The sequence below is a fragment of the Osmia lignaria genome, chromosome 8 (genome assembly GCF_051020975.1).
Source record: "Osmia lignaria lignaria isolate PbOS001 chromosome 8, iyOsmLign1, whole genome shotgun sequence".
Taxonomy (NCBI): domain Eukaryota; kingdom Metazoa; phylum Arthropoda; class Insecta; order Hymenoptera; family Megachilidae; genus Osmia; species Osmia lignaria.
In genome coordinates, this window is record NC_135039.1 from 11919264 (window position 1) to 11940491 (window position 21228).

The 21228-nt window shown below is 33.8% G+C and overlaps 3 protein-coding genes across 12 annotated transcripts; 2 read left to right on the forward strand and 1 right to left on the reverse strand.

Moving 5' to 3' along the window:
* Window positions 1–314: 314 nt before the first annotated feature.
* Window positions 315–10685, reverse strand: sqd (RNA-binding protein squid). Of its 8 annotated transcripts, none has more exons than XM_034328777.2 (10): window positions 10414–10684; window positions 7035–7070; window positions 6880–6920; window positions 6557–6684; window positions 6232–6378; window positions 6019–6150; window positions 5713–5938; window positions 2995–3066; window positions 1544–1660; window positions 1066–1292 (listed from the first exon to the last, which is right to left on the reverse strand). In XM_034328777.2, exons 1-9 carry the CDS (start codon window positions 10536–10538, stop codon window positions 1593–1595), a joined length of 975 nt encoding a protein of 324 aa, XP_034184668.1. In that variant the 5' UTR covers window positions 10539–10684; the 3' UTR covers window positions 1066–1292; window positions 1544–1592. The 8 variants fall into 8 exon arrangements, with proteins under 8 accessions (XP_034184664.1, XP_034184665.1, XP_034184669.1 ...); XM_034328775.2 differs by having other exon boundaries at window positions 5671–5938; XM_034328773.2 differs by lacking the exon at window positions 1544–1660 and having other exon boundaries at window positions 315–1292; window positions 5671–5938; window positions 10414–10685.
* A 934-nt stretch (window positions 10686–11619) lies between these two features.
* On the forward strand, window positions 11620–16780 carry LOC117606539 (uncharacterized). Of its 3 annotated transcripts, XM_034329093.2 has the most exons (13): window positions 11620–11742; window positions 11994–12053; window positions 12135–12258; window positions 12415–12561; window positions 13166–13344; window positions 13891–14097; window positions 14164–14385; window positions 14523–14715; window positions 14778–14988; window positions 15055–15361; window positions 15428–15573; window positions 15823–16039; window positions 16117–16773. In XM_034329093.2, the coding sequence occupies exons 2-13, from the start codon at window positions 12039–12041 to the stop codon at window positions 16330–16332; spliced, it is 2184 nt and encodes a 727-aa protein (XP_034184984.2). In that variant the 5' UTR covers window positions 11620–11742; window positions 11994–12038; the 3' UTR covers window positions 16333–16773. The 3 variants fall into 3 exon arrangements, with proteins under 3 accessions (XP_034184984.2, XP_034184983.2, XP_034184985.2); XM_034329092.2 differs by lacking the exon at window positions 11620–11742 and having other exon boundaries at window positions 11887–12053; window positions 15055–15573; window positions 16117–16776; XM_034329094.2 differs by lacking the exons at window positions 11620–11742; window positions 11994–12053 and adding an exon at window positions 12638–12683 and having other exon boundaries at window positions 15055–15573; window positions 16117–16780.
* A 145-nt stretch (window positions 16781–16925) lies between these two features.
* LOC117606540 (uncharacterized) lies at window positions 16926–21045 on the forward strand. Its single transcript, XM_034329096.2, has 3 exons — window positions 16926–17074; window positions 19995–20271; window positions 20887–21045. The coding sequence occupies exons 2-3, from the start codon at window positions 20011–20013 to the stop codon at window positions 20947–20949; spliced, it is 324 nt and encodes a 107-aa protein (XP_034184987.1). The 5' UTR covers window positions 16926–17074; window positions 19995–20010; the 3' UTR covers window positions 20950–21045.
* Window positions 21046–21228: the final 183 nt, after the last annotated feature.

Sequence of the window (21228 nt, forward strand, 5' to 3'; positions counted from 1 at the left end):
TGTTCTCCGCCTAGAATGAAATTGTCGGTATATAAATATAATGTACATGTGTTTATTCTTGAGTGTAGAGTAAAAACTGAAAGAATACTTAGCTCGGTGCTCGTATTGTGATAGAATCAGCAAAATATTGTTTGTAATACAAATTCACTAAATCTTCGTGTCAGTCTTATTTTAAATCTAATGTATAGATATTTATCGCTATATTTTAAAGAAATATTGTGTACATATATTGGTTTTCTTTTCCAAATATAGAGAAAAAAAAAGAATTATTAAATTATTAGGATCGGTTAACACAAATATAAACATACATGGGATATATTATGTACACAAAATGAATTTATTTTATCCTATTTCTCTTACCAATAAGGAAGCAATAATCTTTTTACCTCATATCATACCTCACACAATCATTATAAACAACTTGGTACTTCTCATTTTTGTCTCTTAACGTAGCCGTGTAAAAAGTACATTGCCTGCTTACTTTTCTACAGTGGGTTTCATCTTATTTAAGTTTACTTTTTATAGACAAATTAAAATAATCTTATTGTTAAAAATAGGGACCTGGTTGTTCCCCAACAGTCCCGAATGGTGAATAAGAAACTTGATTCATCCTAATATATCTGTATTTAAATTATTTCCTATCATCTTTTGCTTTCCCATTTGCACAAAAATATTCCCCTCGTTACGGGTGTCTCTCACCGCAAGGCGTGACCATCGGGTTTTCTATTTCGTCTAAATACGTTTGGAAATTGACATTGCGCCACATTCGTTATTTGTTGGCACACAACGTTATTTGTTTTTGCAAACGTACCACGACACGAATATCCTGCCTCACGTTGAACGACGGTAACGTACACACGCTATCGGTAAAAAAAATTGATGATAAATAAGATGAAGAGTGAAAGTAAGACCAATGAAAAATATGAAGTATTTTTCGCTTTGTACAAAAGGGTAAACGAGAGATGGGGGGAAAGCATTGTGTATCTATATATATAATATATATATATATATGTATGTGTGTACCAACAATCATATGTATGTATATGCGGTACAAACATATATGTATATACACACACACGTTTTCATTTTTTTTTTTCGTTTTTCTTGTCTCAATAATACAGATGTATTGCTAGACGCAAAATGGTGAAGCTATTACGATTTTTGTCGTGACTCCTGATGATTCATTTTATTTTGCGGCAGTTGTCTGCGTTGTTGAAAATCTTGCTGAAGGTGGCGTTGTTTAATGGAATGATGATTTAACGAGTTATGAGATTTGTTGTAAGACAGGAAACCTGAAAAAAGAAATGGAACATATATATATATGTATTTTTTATTTTTTTTCACATACTTCCCTATCACCATTATTTCTCTATAAAACCATGTGGTTTTGCACTACATTTCTTTTCACAAATATTTGAAAATACACAACACCACATAAAACAAATTAGTTTCTGTTACTTGATAACAAATGACATTGGAAAAGGAAAAGAAAGGTTGCTGAGATCTATAGTTATAGATGTTCAGGAAATCAATGATGACTCACCAGCGGTTACAATGCGAATTTGCATTGCGGTCGCAATGAATGATTTCCATTAATAGGGTTGGTGCCTTTGGTTCTGACGACCACCTCCCCTCTGCTTTCCGCCGTAGCCTGAGCCTCCTGAAACAATACCCATGACATACGTTAGTCCAATTAACTTAGGATATTCCCCCTCACCACCCGTCTCGTTATCTTTTTTTCCTTTTTTTTTTTCTCAAGAAATTACAACAGATTCGTCGTGAAAAAACGTTCTACTTATAAAAATTCGCACGCACACTTTCTATCAATTAAAAACAAATTAAAGTATGAAATAATATAAAGACTAACGTAATGGCTATTAAAAACTATGAAGAATCTACATAGAGGCTACAGGCTAAGGTAGTAAGCTGCAGGCTGCTTTCTGAGTCATATTCTCTTCCATTTCTCCTTATACATTTCTGGAATCTGGAATATATTTCTGAAATTGGATTTTCTCCCCCACACTGTTGTATCATGGTACAAACAGCATTGAGGAAAACGTGTTCCAAACTGCTTAAATGGTTTATTATTATCTTATCAAATACTTCTTATACACTATTTCATTACAGTATGATATGAAGTAATACTATTACTACAATTAATAGCAGTAAATTCAATTATCTCTACCAAATAACCAGAAATGTTTAAGGTTCAGGATACATGAATGAAATAAAGATGAAATGGATCTAGTAGTGGTATGGAATACAATTCTTTGGTGATTTTTATAACACGTATCATATTTTACTTAATATGTTTTTAAAATAATTAGAAAGAAAAAAAAAATGGTAATAGAAATACAAATTTTTAATTGGGAAAAATATAATTAATAATGAATAACTGCTACCTTCAGGTAACTGTTTTATTATAAAAATCTTTCATTAATCAAATCTCAACTTTATAAATATGAATTTGTAATGAAACATGTATGTGTGGAAGAAACAATTTATAAATAATCACATAATAACACATTTAACATGAATTTAGTACACAAAATTGAATATTATTAAAAAACATTCTTACGGTTAATATGCATTGTACATAAAAATCTTTCTATTTTATTTGATTAAAGAAAAATGTACAAATAACTGAAAGAACCTTATTAACATAGGATATCTTATAAATTAAAAAAGAGAACTCACTATTTTTCAGTCTATTCAATAATGCATACCAATAAGCTTAAAATTTTATTCTTATTAGTATGGTAATATGAATTTCTTATGTCCAAACGTACACGTACACACAGAGTTAGAGAAAAAAGGGGTTGGGGGGGAATTGATGATGACGATGAGAGGATAAAAAACAAATAAGATTGGTTGGACTGAAAAGTAATGAGCGATGAGAAGAAGTGAATGTGAATTTTGAAATCAGACATATGCTAACAAGGTAGAATGTTCGGGAAAAATATAAAACAATAGAGAAGGAACGCTAATGCGTACCTTTACCGCGTGCACCACCGCGCCCACCACTGTAGCCACCATCGTAACTACCACCGCCATAGCCATAGCCGTCTGCGTTTCATGGAACACACGGTACAAGAGACAAATGGGGTAAGTATTGACATGAACCGGCAACTATACTTTAATTTCAAATAGTATAAATATATATCAATAATATAATATAGAATAGAAAAAAAAAAAAAGGATACAAACTATTGCCGGTGCATTAAGCACATTATTATATAACAAAATCTTACTAGATTCAAATCTTTTTCATGAAATATTCAATCTTTATGATAATCATATATGAAAATATTTTTTCTATTAAAAAATATAATTTTATATCTTCCAAAGGGTTCATTGTTTTTCACATTTAATATAACAATACACAAGTGCAGAGGCTGTTCAGATAATTCAGAGATTATTTATTGAAATACTACTTATATTGGCTTTAGTTAAAACATTCAGTGTCATGCGCTTAAATAATTAAATTGCCACGACAAAGATTCAGTATAATGTCCCAGGAGATAAAAGATAGTGTGCAGAACCGACACTTGAAATGGATATTAAATGTACAATTTGAAAAGTTGCTAATTGTGTCTAACATGTAGCAAATGAAGTAGTTTCATTAAAAAAAATGAAAAAAAAAAAAAAAAAAAAAAAAATGGATCTTGCAGTATGACGAATGATGAGAATAGAAAAGCTTACTTTGTTCCTTCGTTCTCATAAATCAAATAATAACTCACGTCGACGGCCAATAAAATAATTGAAAAAAAAATGTAAAATTATAGATACAACAGAATTAATTGCAAGTATCGATAACTGATTGTTGTCTGAACGTGTTAATTGTTTATGAATGAAATGATTACGTGAAAAAATGTGGAAATACGTGACTGCATGCAAATCAGGAGACGTGGCAGGATTTGAAAGCGAGGATTTTCAAGGCTCAATATACTATTTCATACGACATCATCCTGCATAGATTTGGTTTAATATTCTCCACAGATGTTAGATTCACATATAACTATGTACAGTGATTGCGTGTGTGTTTTGAAGCCAGCGAGCCTACAGAATTTTCAGTGAAAATTGAAATCAGAAAAAATAATTTATTCCATGGATTCACTGACCATCAATCAGTGAACGTATGAAATATTAGTACTTCTATTTTAGTGACAAATAAAACAGTGATAAATTTAGAAAAATAATTTATTACCTTCTGTTTTGAAAATCTCCATTTTATGTACATAAAATTTCAATTTTTCTTTCCAACATCATTTGCCTTCACACATTCACTGTTACATATTATATGGTATCCTGCGTTTCTGAACCTACCATTAATAATTATTTGTTCATGTGTATATATATATAAATAATTATTATATATATATATATGTATGTGTATATATATAAGTTAAAAATTAACAGGAATTAGAAAATTGGGATCGGTAATGTTAGTTGCTCACAACTCAAAAACAGCCAACCCTCTGGAAGTAGGGATTCACTTTTCGGATTATGCTGAATTGTTAGGAAAAATTAACAATTATTGTTGTTTAAATATAAATACGTGTAATTACGTATTTTCAAACATAATCCGAACGTAGTTCCTACACATCTGAGCTGCTGGTTTACTTGAATAAAACAATTTTAATATTTAGCATGGTTATCCGATTTAGCATTCATACTGATGCAGTAACTTTAATGAATAATGTAAAGGTACTTTGAAAAGTAAAATTACCGCTGATTTGCCTGCAAACCAGTGCTCATTTTTTTCTCATAATATTAAGTAGAAGTGTAATATCACAATCATTTATAGTACAAAATTTTTCTCCATTTATCATGGTTATTTTAAACATCTCCATCACTATTGAAGATATGAAAGTGTCAATGAAATATTACATCGCTTGAAAAGACACATATGGTGTTACAGTTATTTAATATTAATATTCATGGAATAAATTAAAACTGGCTAAGTGTAGCTTTTCAAAATACATAATTTATCATTCACGTTTCTTTCATATCTCTAACAGTGATGGAGATATTGAAGATGGTTATCATAAATGGACACGTAATACCGATTTAGTACTTTATTGAGGCAGACGATTGGAAATCATGTAATTGAAATTCAAATTTTTCTTTATTTGATTTATAGAAAACAAATGTACTTGTAATTAAAATTTCATAGCAATTTCAAACTTTTTCTCAAAATCAAAATCTTTTTGTTACACATGTACTTTGAGAAGCACATTTCTGTACTTCATTATTATAAACAGAAACAAATATTTTTTTTTTTTAGAAAATAACAAAGTTGGACAAGAAATTTTTAATAAAAAAATTTAGAAAATAATATTTCACTAATAAAGTTTTAAGAAGATTTCAACAGCCAAATTCTAAATTTAGATGTACATATGTAACAAAATGATTAAAAATGAATCTACGTATCAGTGATATCGAATAATAAACAAACTCTACGGAATGAACGATTAGAGTGAATATATGATTTATGTATATAATATTTTGCAATAATTTGAAAATTACATTCGTCTACCGAATACACTGGGACGGTTCACAGCTGACAATTATTTGCTGTGGATTATTGTATAGAACTGTACTGTTCAAAATAATCGTACACAGCGGTAAGCTTGTGTAAGTCCTTTTAGTCATAATCAGTAAAATTACCGTATCCACTGTAGTCGTAACCACCATAGCCGCCGTACCCACCGCCGTAATAATCGTAGCCTCCTCCGTATCCGTCATAGCCACCGCCATAACCGCCTTGGCCGTAACCCCCGCCGTAGCCACCGCCGTATCCACCTTGGCCCCATCCACCTTGACCGCCAAAACCGCGTCCTCTACCTCCCCTTCCGCCTCGTCCTCCTCGTCCGCCAGCTCCGCCCCGCATGCCTCCCATTCCGTCTGGTTTAGGTGTTGCTTTCTTCACGTCTACCTGTACAGACACGTAAATCGTCTCGTTACGTACACCGTAAACAATAAGATCCCTTTATTATCTATCGCTCATGTACCCACCTCTTTACCATTGATCGTTTGTTTAGGTGTTTTTAATAATTCATTTACTACTTGTTCTGACTCAAAGGTAATAAAGCAGAACCCTTTCCTCTGGTTCTTTGTCTTATCAAATGGCATCTCTACATCAACAATCTGTAACAGAAATTTGTTTTTCATACACATTCCAGAATAAATCACTTTGGTAAAGTGGAATAAATTGATTGATCTACTTACAGTTCCAAATTGAGAGAAGAAATTTTTGATATCCTCATCTGATAATTCTGTGGACAGACCGCCAACAAATATTTTGCCGTGTCTGGCTTTCGCTTTTTTGGGGTCCACCTTCTTATTATTAATTATATGATCACCAGCTGACATAATCTATAAGGAAATTACTTATGAATTGGAGAAACGTTATAATTGGATAAATTTTCTTTCTCGTTTTCACTTCAGTAAATGGAATATCGTCAAATATACTCGGTAGCAGAACTGGTTGATAATTATCATCATATCGTTGTCTGTTATTTGCACAGTGTATAATGTTCTAGTGTTATTTTACCTTGTCTAGTGATTCCGCTTTTGCAAAAACGATGAAGGCGAATCCCCGTGACCTCCCCGTGTTAGGATCTGTCTTAACATTGATGCTTTCAATATCACCATAGGTTCCAAAGTGATCCCTTAGTTCCTCTGAAAAGTAAAAACTAATTTAAGAAACAACCATATTTTTTTCATTCATTTAGATTTGGTTTCGATAAACGCTCAGTTTTTGTACGAAAATTAATCTCATATGGCTTATGCCATCCGAAGGTGTCCTAAGTAAAATTCATCATTGGCTATTATATGTAAGATATATTTTTTTTATTAATAATGATAAATACTCACTGTCAGTGGTTTCCCAGCTTAGGCCACCAACAAATAATTTCCTGTAAAAGTAAAATTAAAGAAACATTTAATACAACATTTACAACAGATACAAATTTATTTAATGTCATGCATTAAATGAATGAAAAATAAGAGAAATAATGATATCAACGTACCTATCGTTCAAAGAATCCTGGTTACCACCAGTTGACCTGCAAAGCAATGTAATGGAAGTTTATTATAAGGGTCCTTGAAATTAATATTGATTTTAAGGACTAAGGTTGAAGTAAAAAATTAAGTTTTGTTATAAATAATTTCCATTTAAATATATATATTTAAAAAAGGAGTTTGACTTGACCCCTGGAAAAATTAGAATCAGAGTTAAAATATTAAAATTTAGTATTGACAATGTACAGAGAAATGCAAGAGTACCAGTAATATTATTATTTGGAAAAGGGGCACTGGATAAAATTTTAAGACATTTTGGTAAGGAACTTTATTTATCAGGTAATATGTAATTTATTAGAATGCTTCATATTTTATATAAACATAAATTATATTCATATATATATGTTATTCTATGATTGATTAAGTGACCTACATTAATGTTTACTTGAAAATTTGGAATAATATTTTTTTACCAATAATATATCTTAATTTGATAGTTACAGTATTAATAAGAGCATTAAAATACCATTTCCTAGAATAAATCAACTCACTGAATATATAATAATCTTATCGTATGAAATGTGTATGTATGTCCTTAATAAAAAACAGGATTATGAGAAATAACCATGAGAAGACTGCTTTGCACACCACATAGAACCTTGATTTGAACTTCAAATAAATGTGCTTGTCAACAAAAATTAAAGGAAAAAACTTGGAAAAAATTATATATATATATGTAAAAATTAACGCATTGAAAGAGCAAAGTGTACTTTTCACGACGTTCATGTGAACTCGAACAATAGTTATAACTCCAGTTGACATACAGCTGCTCCTAAAGGAAACAAGATTTAACTTTTCCAAGTTGAACTCTGACTGCTGATTCGCCCAAAGAATTGACATATGGTAGACTGACTGCAACTCTATTAAAAAGCTAAAAAAATTGTTTCCACATTACAAGTTAATGATGGTCACTTCTTGATATTTTTAAAAATATCTATATGCACACAATTATTTTATATTTATTTCTACGTATGTTTATATATGTTATTTCTCTCTCTTTGTTTATTCATCAGCAAAATATATTATTATATATATATATATATATATATATATATGTTTCAAGTCCTGATATACTTTTCAGCCTTTTCATATACAAATACAATGAGCTGCAATATTTTTCATTTTTCTGGCAGTGTGATGATAGTTATCTGTACTTAGATCGATCATTTCATATATCATCTAGGGCTGGTGATAAATACCGTAGGCACCAGTCACTCGCCGGTAATCAGTTGTTGGTCGGGTCACGGTTAGCCGGTTGCGAGCCGCCCGCCATAATCGCACTGGGTCGTTTGCCACCTGCAGATCAAGCCACATAAACTGGGTTAATGGCATTCCGACCTATCAGAGTTTTTCGCATTGGCCCTAGTGACTCTGTGCTTTGATCACGCCCAAACAGCATTGACATCTGATCAGAAATTACTCTACGCGTGACCCAGCAGGCAAGTGTGTGTCTGTGCGAGACTTATTGATCTGACGTAATTGACTCGATTTCCAGTGCTTGTGTTGTGACGAAACATGACGGACTTGAACTTGACGTAGACTTCTCACAATAATTCAGACTCAGAAGTCAATCATAAGGCTTCAACGGTTCAGTTCACAGATCCCAGGTAAGCGTACATATTGTCAATCGTAAACAATTGACTAACCAGAATTCTGCTGCAATGAATCAATGAGGAAGACTCAGCTGGCCAAAAATGCATTTCAAAGTTTATGCTCTATAAAAATATTACAATTATTATTTGTGCAACGTGTAGAAATCTTTTTATCATTGATGAAATCACAATTTTTCTCTTTATGAAGTACAAAACTAGAATAGAATTAACTAGGAAGGAGAGCAGAAAATAAGGAGTTTACACAAAAATTACAAAATTTTTAAACAGATAAACGTATACCTCGCAACAACAGCACATATAAAAGTTATAACTAATATTTATTATTCTTATATTTATAGTTAGCTTATATCTTAATTTTGCAATAAACAACATGCAATAATTATCTTTATTCTTTCAGCTGTATAATGGACTAACCTAATTAGATATCGGAACACCAGCTTTCGGTTATTTTACTTTTGTTACTTTATGCACAGATATCACGTCCTTCTATTACGCACCTATGTATTTTTCATAGTAGGTAAGAGGAAGCATACCTCCAAATTCTAATCAAATCTTACGCATGGTGCATTAAAATCATTTCATATTTTATGTTATATCGCTTTTCAAAATATAACAGTATCAACGTTATTCTAAATATTAAATTTGAAGGTCACATCTTCTTTCCCAATATTGTTTCAAGTACTTCTACAATGTACAATTGAAAATAGCTTACCCTTTTTGCAAAAACACCCCAAACTATGTAAGAGTTTGTGACAATCCAAAGCTGTAGGAGTACTAAGAAAAAAAAAAGTCAAAATCCCTTTGGTATTGAACCCAAATTGCTGTGATAATAAAATAAGAACGAACGTATATTGCGATATTACAGAATTATTTACATAAACTGTGTTCGTACATTAACATTTACATATCTAAACTCGTCGGTAGGCAATTCGTCCAGCTCGAGATCTCGTTACGCTGAAAAGGGGGGAAGGGCAAGGTGCTGCGCCACCAGCCACCAAAAATTCTTACAATCTATGAATATTTCTAATAAATATCACGGCAATACTAAATAACGGAAAATTATTGAGCATTACCCTCCCTGAATCATCTACATATTCATTACGTTCACGCAAAATATTATTTAAAACGTGTTCTGGCTTGATGCACGTATGCATGTTGTGTGCGTAAAAGAACACAAGGACGTGATACAATGTAACCGTAACAAAACGTTAAAAGAGACGTGCCCAAGCAAAGGTGAATGAAATTCTACTAAAAAATTAATCAAATCAAAACATCGTAGTACCATTCTCTTCTTTGAGAACATTTACAACAATGCATGGGCGCGCCCTTTCTAAAAACCTGCGGCCGGCATTCCTTCCTGCGATCGACTCATTTGCATTTATTATCGCTTACAGTTTATTTGGGAAAAAAAGATTGATACCCAGGATTTTTTAATACTGCAACAATGCAAAATAAATTAACTGCAATGTTAAGAATACTCGCTTTGTAATCGATGGGAACGGATTATGATTTTTCGGGACCTCGCGCATCCGCCATTTTGTTATCGCGACAATCGTATATCGCACAAAGCAAGTCTCGTTTTGTGAGCATCATTTTCAAATCCCGCGCGTTCAAAGCAACGTTATAAACCGAAATTGATAGTATTTTTATTTTTTATTAGACGATATCTGATTTAAATGAAAGATCGTGATATATATAAGGAAAATAAGGTTACCTGTCCTCCTGAGATTCTTGGCCATTTTCTGCGGCGTCCCCGCCGCCGTTCTCTGCTTCGCCGTTCTGCTCGAAGTTTTGATCGGCGATATCTTCGCTGAAGTCCTTGTTCTCCTGATCGGCCATAGTTTACGTAACTTTTGTTTTTCTTTAATTAAACACTTAAAACACAATTTTAAATCGCGTTTTAACGAATAATTAAATACACTACAAGGAGCTAATACACTCTCACGTCCGTACCGATCGACCGCCGAATGGAGAAGGGAGAGGTACGACTTGCGCCAGTTTGACTCAGGAGATTCCGCGCAAAGCATCATGGAATCTCTTTCACCTCCCCCCTTAAAAGACATTTCAACCAATCAGATTTCACCGTCCAGGAACGTAGTTTTAACATTTTATGCCTACAGATTTTGTACTTCCCCGAAGCATATATTATTTACAGTGTTCAAAAGAAGTGATGTTCTTTTATTAAAATTGAAATAATCATACAATTAATTATTAATGTATAATTTATGCAATTTAGCGCAAAATTGCAACTCATGAAGTTAAGATTTATTAATTATTATAATTAGTTGATATTATTTAGATCTAAAAATTATTCTTGACACTTGTGTTCTGTTTTATTTAAACGTCAAGTTCTGCTTACAATTGAATACTTTTATTATTAGTTATGTACATTTCATTAGAGCATTAAATAATTCTTTACTTTTAAAAGAAAGAAAATTATTAAAATTATTTTGAAGCGTTGATACGTTACTGTCGTACCAATCGATGTTGCCGGATTTTCCAGCGGTGCCAAAGGGGAACAGTAGATATAATGGCTAGCAGATGTAAATTTTAGTACAGCGTGGGGATCAGAGCGAAAACGAAGGACCAATAAGATTCATGGTAAATGTTAAATGCTGTCTATCAGCCAATAGCTATTCGTAGAAGATCCGGCTCCATTTGTAAGCATCATTTCCCAGAATTCCATACGTGTAACCTCTAAGAAATCAATATATTGTTTATAAAATCTATTCTATGACATTTATTCTGTTCTTTTCTGTTCTCACATTTTCATTTTCCTAATGGATGCTCTAAATATTTAAATACGAAAAGAAAATTGATTTTCATGTTGTTGCTCAATAAAAGCGGGAAACGTTTACAGTTGATTCAGCATTCTCATTATTGGATGAGTCAACAGACGCTAGTAGGTGGCACCACTGTTGATAAAGATGGCGCTGCAACACCTAACAATGTATCAGGGAAAAGTTGTTAAAAACACATATTCATCACTATGTTTATATTTAGAATTCTTTGTTGAATAAAATTATGATATTGTTATAATTAAGTAAGTTTTTAATTCCATCTATTACACGTTTAAAATTTTACACCGTAACTTGGTTAAATCGAGGAACTGAATGTTATTATCATTGTTTTTTTTAACATTTTATTCATTCACTTATCTTTTATGGTAATAATGCTGATTGTCAATCGCAAACAACCTATTTACATATTATATTCGCACCACGATTTTACGTTTCTTTTTTGTTTGATGACATAAGTAGTTTGCATCTGATGAAAATTATTTGGTATTTACAGAGTAAAATTTTCGTAATCCCTAAAGTTGGTATTTAATTCGTCCAAATGCCCGAGCAAAAGGTAAAACTGTCCCCTTCCTGTTTCTTAAAATAAAACGAACGGAAGCGCACGTCTTTCGACTAACACGTGCTCTATCCTTAGGTTTTGAGGTTGCAAGATGTTTGGCGTACTTGTAATAAAATAAGGGCGGCAATATTTCGTATTGGTTTTAATTTATGGGATTACTATAAACCTCTAGATCCAGAGAAAAATTGTTTAATTTCAGGTACACTTTCTCTAACGATATATTTAAAATAATTTATAATAATAATGAATATATTTTCGAATAAATAATTTATAATTTTATAATGATTTCATATTTAAGTTTAACGAACATGGCAAAATTTATCAGAGATTATATAATGTTGTTGTTAATGTACAGAGTCAAAGTTTATTTCGGTTTTGGCTGGTCCCCTGAAGGATGTAGTTGGCCTGTCCGATAGAGAAATTTGCGATTTGGCTGATTATTTTCGCGTACAGGATGGCCGAATATTATATACACAGTTTTGCACAATTATCCACGATAGCGGTATGAATAAATTTTTATAAATAAATATTTCACTCAAACTTTGACCTAATTTAATCAAATTTATCATATTTTCCAGCATGTATGCATTACACTTGCATTATTTTTCGCAAACGATACGATAGGTATTAATATGATTTTTTTTTTAATTAAAAAAATTGATAGGGAATGATGATAAATAATTGATACATTACATATGAATTATAAATTACTTCAACATTTATAAAACGTTAGCAAAACATATTCTGTTTCTTTTTGCAATGAAATTTCCAGAAAATCCTAAGGGAATAAATTCTAACAGTATGAAGAGTAATCTTGGAAACTGTACCTACGTGTCTAAAATTCATCGTACCTGACCCGGTACCGTTAAGTGAACCCACACGGTCAAGGTAGAATTCGTTTCCCAATTCTCTTTTGGGTATTCCCTTCTGTTTATTGTACGTATATAGCCAGGTGCTATAAATCTTGCAGACAGAATACTGCCTGCTACGTATTAACAAAAATATGTATGTAGAGGGTGTTCCAAAAAATTTGGGCCAAGCTTGAAATCATTGAATATTTTTTTCTTTTTTACCCTGTATATAAATATTATTATTATTCTTCACAGTTCCTGAGTTCGATAAGAACAAACCTCTTGTAACTGGTTTGGAATGGGAGGATCCAGAACACGTGAATCGATTAAGTCCAGCAGAATACCGAAAATTATGTCTTATCCTCTCCCAAATTGCTGTTATTGTTAATAAAAGGAGGCTGATCCTCAGGCCTTACTTTCAAGATTATGAGTTAGTGCGTGTAGTCTCTTTGAACGACTCGGTATACATATGCGGCTGGACCAAGTTATAGCACTAAAATGTAATAGTTGCAGATAGGAAAAATGTTATTAGGAAAACTTAAATGGTGTTAAATGGAGCATCACTTGATATATGTGTGAATACCAAAAATGGAGGTGGTCCAAAGATTTCAAGGTCACCTTCTATTTTTCAAATGGAACTGCATACTTATCTATACGTCAAAAGAAGCGTCTTTTTATTCTCTACAAAAAAGTACTAAGGCACTTGGGTCGAAAATTCATCGGTTCAAAAGATATCCTAGGGAGAGACAGGGAGAGCCTCGAGGTCTCTCCCTAGGATATCTTTTGAACCGATGAATTTTCGACCCAAGTGCCTTAGTACTTTTTTGTAGAGAATAAAAAGACGCTTCTTTTGACGTGAAGCAAGGTACACATTTCCAAAAAAAAAATTATTTTCCAATGATATTGCCCATTACGTATAAAGCTATAGTTTGGTCCCTTGCGTAAGACACCTGTACGTTTCTCTTATTCACTATTCATAGATCGCAAAGAATGCCGGGACAGTGACGTTTACTCATTTCGGACGGATCTTGAAGTTCCTCAACATCGTTCTGGCCTCCGAGGAATTCTCTCTGCTTATAAAAAGATTCGCGAAGGATGCGTACACGGTCAATTACGTGGCATTCCTGCAGGCTGTGGATGAAGTTCAATCGTATTTCGATAAACATGGAATGCTTTCTCTCAGTGGAGTAATACAACAACGATACCTTCCCAATGATTGTCTAGTTACTTTCTGTTCATTCTCCATTTAAAAGGAGTTACTCGATCAATTTCCCGGCCGAGTTATCACAGCTGAACTACCGAAACTTCCGAGGCCAGAAATTGGGAAACTTATGCCCAGCAAGGTGTTTGGGAAACAAACGGTGTTTCATCCGGTGATGGAAGAGCCGAGGGCTGACATGCCATTAATGAAGATCATCCAGCAGATTCAGAGGCATATTCTTGAAAATCGGATAAGAATTTCGGAATTCTTCAAGGTGATCTACATAGAGTGCCCCAGGTCATCTAGGCCCCTCTGGAACCATGTGTTCCCAGGGTTCCTGATTCAAAGGGACGATGCTCAATTCAGGCATCCTAATCTAAATTAGATCTTCTAAATTATAATTAATAACAGAGGTTTGATCATTTGAACGTTGGAAGAGTAACCGTTTCTCAATTCAAAAGAGGATTAGACGGTCTTCAAGTATCGAGCTTGGGACGTCTTTACCTAGCGGAAACGGAAATCGATGCACTCGTCGAGATTTACAAAGACCCGAACGACCCGGATCGCGTGTGTTGGCGCACGTTCCAAGACGACATCGATCAAGGTTCTCATCCAGACCCAACACCGGTCGATCATCCCCACTCTGATATCTTTCTTCTCCAACAGTATTCACCGTCAAGGAGTTGGAGAAATTGCCGAATTTGAGAATTGAATCACCGCCAAAAGAAATAGCCGACTTGAAACGGCGAGGGACAGCCGACTGGCAATGCGTGCCGGGTAGCATCAGAGACCTGTGCGAGGAAACCCTCCAGAAAGTCCGACACCGAATCAACGAAAGAAGGATTCTGATCAAGCAATTCTTCAAGGACTATGATCGGTAAGGTCAGAGTTAAAAATCATCAAAATCATTTTGAAATGATGGACGCTTAAACGTTCTCTTCAGGAACAACAAAGGACACGTGTCCCGTGCACAATTTCGCCAGGTCCTAGCGACTGCGGTGGTGTTACTTTCGGAGGAGGAGGAGTATGCTTTAGAGCAGAGGTACAACGACGAATTAGGGTTCAATTATGTATTGTTCTTGAAAGAATTAGAGGCGATAAAAATTGAAGAGCCTCTGTACAAGTCTATGCTGGAAGAGAAGATGAAAATCAATGCCGAGAAACCGCCGCCTGAAGGCAGCGTCGACGAGAAAAACATTGTCCTAATTTTAGCCAAAATCAAAGCGAAAATCGTACGCGAACGAGTGAAGGTAGATTGTAGAGCCCGATCGTTTTTCTTCAAACGTTTCAACCTGATTTTGTTATTTTATGCGAAGGCGATCGAGTTCATGCGTCCATACGATCCCCGCAATGAACAGGTTATTAAAAAAGTGGATTTTATGAGAGGATTGGATCAACTTCGTTGTAATTTGAGTTGTACGGAAATAGGAACCATTATGAAGGTTTTCCAATCGCCTTTTAGGTATAAAATTAAATATCTAATAATGGAAAGTCTTGCCTGTTCTAAAGAAGATCTATTCATTTTATATTAGGAATTTTAATGAAGTATTTATGTAGTCAGTTTCATTAGACTTTAAGCTTTAAATTGATCTATCATAAGTGCCATTTGATGATACTTTTATGTCATGAAATCTTGTTAGACTTTTTATTCTTCAAAATTAGTTGTTTGATATCTGGCATTTATTTTAATGGAATATTTTCTGGTTCAAAGAGAGAATTACGTGGATTATGTGAGATTCGGTGAAGTGGTCGAAGAGGCTGTCACCGTTGGTAGTTTGGAGAGAGCACCACTTTTGGTGCCTGTGCAACACGTGCCCCCGGAAGCTTCTCCGAAAACATTCTTGACTTTCGATGAGAGACACATGGCTACTGTAGCAATGGATAAACTGAGCAGAATGCAGCGTCCAAATCTTCTAGAACTGTTCAAGGTTGATATATACACTATACTTGAAGAATTAATCAAGTATCTGATTTTTATATTCTGCCAACCTTTTTTTAATTGCAGGATTATGATAAAGAAAACATTGGAACTGTTTCAAAGAATTGTTTGATCAAGGCCCTTTCCGTCAGACACATGTTTCAATTAATTAGTAACAGAGAATTGGATGCTGTGTATAAATGTTTCTCTGTAGAGAAAGGTGGCCAGTTGGAAATCAATTATCGTGCATTTTTAGAAGCTCTGCATTTAATGAGAGAGAACAGAAAATATTTGCCCTTTTAAAAATAAAGCAGGTCACAAAGAATATATTGTAATAATAACAGTATTATAAATAAAAGAACTTGTTATATTTTTATATATTCCAAGAACATGGAATATTTTTAAATTTTTGGACTTCAGGAATATCTTGGATTTATTACAATAGACCATTGTTCTCTGACCTGAAGGGAGCAAAGGTTCTCCCTACCATTTGTCCTTCCAGGTTACACCTGCCACATGGCTTGCTGAGGAGGGGCAGAACCTGAGCGTTTTTTGGGAGACACGATCCCTTGGAAGGGTCATAGTGAATAGTCCCCTTTCTTGGTCATTCCTTGGTCTACTGCGTACAAAACTACAATGGATCCTAAAAATGGAGCTAAGAGATGCAATTGCTTTTAATTTGTCTACTGCTTATTTTGTCGTGTAGATGATACAAGGGCCTCATGGTGACTCAGAACTTACAAAGAATTGAAAAAATAAAAAACATATTTTCATTTCCTCTTAAACATATTCCTCTTTATTAGCAAATGAGTAGGTGACTCAGTTGGTTCAGTGAATTCATGTATGTACGCTAATGGATCCTGCGGCTCTATACAGGCTTATTTATAGATTAAAGGTCTTTTTTTTGTTACATCTGATGGATATAAGCAGAGCTAGGACCTCAGCCACTTTAGTTCTCTTCAGTTCTTCTGATTGTTCGTGTTAAAGGCGTCCATCTGCTGCATTCATTGGACATTATATTATTTAATCAAAGGAAATAATAGCGGTAAAGTATTTTTCAAGATTGATTTAAGCTTTGGCTTGGGCTTAGACATTGAGTTCTGTGCTTCAGGTCACTCCTGCTAATAATTACAGATGCAACAAGACTCAACATGCGTTAATTAATTGCAAAATTAAGTCTTTTATAAAAAGTAATCTTAAATTCAAGGAACTCGTGTTTTAAAAAGAGCGCCTGAAATTATTTTAAAAATTCGATCCCAGCGCCATCTATACAAAAATGGCTGAAACTATTCGACAACTTATCGACTAAACAATGACCATAAGTGGCAATTTTCAAACGCTTTCGTGAATATATTAAATGTGATTGTAAATTGAAGAATTTGCTTGTGGTTTATTTATTTTTCAAAATTTTACTTATAATGCTTTACATTTGTAGATCACCGCTCTTTTACAATTAATCCGCATCGGTAATGATACTGTCTTCCTTTTTTTAAGTTTAAATTGTAAATTAAAGTATTATAATGATTTAGTTTGTGTTAAAAGCAAGAATTTTTGTAAAATAATTGAGATAATAAATTCAAAATGTTGTAAAAATTTAATTTTAACATATTTTTTACGAAAAATCCTATCCCTTGTCGGTAATCACACAACTAGCGACATCTAGCGGCGAACTTACGAACTAAGAAAACAGAAAATTCCGTTTTTTGACAGAATTAGGAACTTTCGGGCCTTTCCGAAGCCGTCAAATGATTCTATGACCTCAAATACATAAGAAAAATGCCCTCACAATTAATTTTAAGCTTTAATTAAGAAAATAAAAAAAACAGGCATTTCATGGACCTAAAAATTGTCGTCCATCTAGCGGCGAAAAGGTGGAACTAACGAAATTTGACGAGGTCTGTTTTTTGGCAAAATAAGGAACTTTTGGGCTTTTTCGAGGCCGCCAAATGATTCTACGACCTCGAATACATAGAAAAAGTGCCCTCACAGTTGATTTAAAGCTTTAATTAAGAAAATAAAAAAAATAGCAACTATGATTATTAATTCCATCTGTATCAAGTTCATTTAATATTTTATGCATTATTTTATATAATTAGGTCAATATTTGATGTTAGAAAAGCTTTTACTAGCTTAAGAAACTCAAATAAGCCAAAAGAAAAAAGGTTTGACTCTGCATTGATTACTTTTCTTATTTTCTTAATTAAAGCTTTAAATTAATTGTGAGGACACTTTTTCTATGTATTCAAGGTCGTAGAATCGTTTGGTGGTCTCAGAAAGACGCCAAAGTTTCTTATTTTGCTAAAAAACGGAATTTTTCGTATTTCGTTAGTTCCACCTTTTCGCCGCTAGATGGACGACAATTTTGTGATCCATGAAATGCCTATTTTTCTTAATTTCTTAATTAAAGCTTAAAATTAATTGTGAATGCATTTTTCCTACGTATTTGAGGTCGTAGAATCATTTGGTGGCCTCAGAAAAGCCCAAAAGTATCTTATTTTGCCAAAAAACGGAATTATCGGTTTCGTTAATTCCCAAGTTGGCCGCTAGATGGCGCTATCTATACCATTACCGACACGGGGAAGGTATTTTCGTAAAAAACATGTAGAAATTAAGTTTTTACAACATTCTTAATTTATTAACTCAATTATTTTACAAAAACTTTTGTTTCGAACACAAACTAAATCATTATAATACTTCAATTTACAATTTAAGCTTAAAAAAAGGAAGACAGTATCATTATCGATACGGATCAATTGTAAAAGAGCGGTGATTTACAAATTTAAAGCATTAGATAAATAAAGTCTTGAAGAATAAATAAATACAAACAAATTTTTCAATTTACAATTGCAAATATTTAAAGTATTCACGAAAGAGACCGAAAATTACCAATTATGGTCATTGTTTACTGTAATTTGCATTGAGCCATTTTTTATTAAGAATATTAACGAAGCACCTACATAATTATCTTCATTAAGCTTTAAACTTTAAATTGATATACCATAAGTGCCATTTTACGGTACTTTTATGTCATAAAATCATCCAAAAATATCCCATCCGCAGAAACTTTTACATGCAGGTTTTGTAAGGATCCAGCCAGTAATTAATTAATTATAAATAATTATAAATTTGATGGGTCGAACTTACAGAAACAATCACACTAAAAATTGCTAATAATTAATTAATTACTTGCAGGAGACTTCCTGTCCCTTCCTGTCCCTCCACCGTCTTACTTACCCTCCTCTGGCTCTTCACATGAAATTCTATCAAAATATGAGGCCTCAAAGAAATTGAACAACATTTTCAACGTCCTCTTTCATCTTTATATTCGAAGCGACTATCGCGGTACGATTTGTCCTCAAGCTCGAGAGATTCGTCTTCGTCACGGCGACTGCGTTCAATGTGTTAAAATTCGTGTCGCACGTACGTATGACGCGGAGGTAATTAAGTGGAGGAGCAGAGAGAGCCCCCGAGGTTGTGCAAAAGACGCGACCTGAGGAGCCGCGGAGGTCACAACTCGTGACCTACTTTATTCATCGACAACTGCTTCCTACTCGAACAACATCTTGTTCTTCCCCTTGTTCAACGTGGCAAACGTTGGCAAGCATCGACGGGCGGAAATATTGTCTTAAAAAAATTGTGTCGAGCATTAATCGGATACCAATCGAGAGGCTCACCTCCTAGTGACATCTCGAGTGATTCGTTCTTGACGGCCTTTGATAATTTACGGAATTTCAATTCATTATGTAAATAATAGATTCTAGGAATTTTTGCAAGTGGTTTTATGCACCGAGTAGAGACAGCGCCGATGGTGGCTAATGTGTGAACTTAGAGGGGAAATCCCAATTGGTCCTGACTTAACCTGTCTGTCAGTCTAACCTAACCTACCCTACTTCGAAAAATATTCAACAATACTTTAGCTAAAAAATATTCTCCACTAATTTTAATTTATATTTTCTTCTTTTCAGGATCCAAATCTCTAAAATGAAATCAATTTTCATTCTTTGTTGCACCTACCTGATCATCAGCTCTGTTATTGCTGGTGTGCCATTAACCAGACTTGAAGATTCTCAGAGTAATTTGTCAAAAAATTGTCAAATTCCAAAATGTCCGGAGGCATCACATGTGGAGGATCAAGGAAAAACAGTCAATCTGCCTTATCCTTTAGATTGTTTGCAGTATGTTGAATGCAAAGGATCCGAGGCTAGTATTCAGCCTTGTCCACCTGATGAAATTTTCGACCAGGTTAGTTTTTCCTTCTGAAATAAAATGGCAGTGCTTTTTGCAACAAAATGGAAACCAAAAATAAAAAATTTTATTTCTGGTTGTTAAGAACGATATGTAAAAAGGGTTGCGTGTCCTTTTGCGACTTATGCGAATAACAAGCGTGGCACGAGGTACTCGGCCTAAGTGCCCTGAACTCGAAGCACCCCTTAATACCCGTGGAACCCAGTCCCATCGTATCCAGTTACAAGGTTCCACGGTGCACGTGCTTATTGTAGTCGGGCACTTCACCTGACACGTGGCAATTTTCAATTCACCAGTTCGTACGATACGAGGCTGCTTGACTTTTTCATGTGACATTTGACAGAGGGACTAACCTCGCTTGAACCCGTTTCACCTAACAGATCCTGTTCCTTGTTTATTTTTAATTGGAACCCCTGATCGAATTTCGTTGAAAGAATACAGAAATAAATATATGAATTGAAATGGAATTAATTGAAAAGCTTCGGATTAGGGGAGCCACAGTGGATTTGCCATTTTTAGGTTAGCTTCGTTTGAAAATTGAAAGAGGGTTAATTAAAATTTCCAACCAGCTCGTTAAATCACTTGTAAATGGATAATATTATTTTTGTTTAGAATACTTCTTCCTGTGGACCTCGGGACAAGGTGCGTTGTGTTCCCTGTTATCAACAAGGATAATAATTTATACAATGTATGGCAATTCTTAAGAACTTAATTTTTAAGATATTGAGATTAAAATTGATGTAGAAAAAAATAATAACATTTATGAATATCCAAGGAAATGTTTACTCATAATGGGCCCTCTTTCCTCCTAGCGCCATTTTCCTTAGGGAAGCCTACTCTACTCAACAATGTACCTGGAGATGACAGCTAAACTTTAATTTCTACCTCCAAACTATAATTGAAATTTTGTCCCTCAATCCAATTATTTCTATCACACATCACGTGTTCAATGTA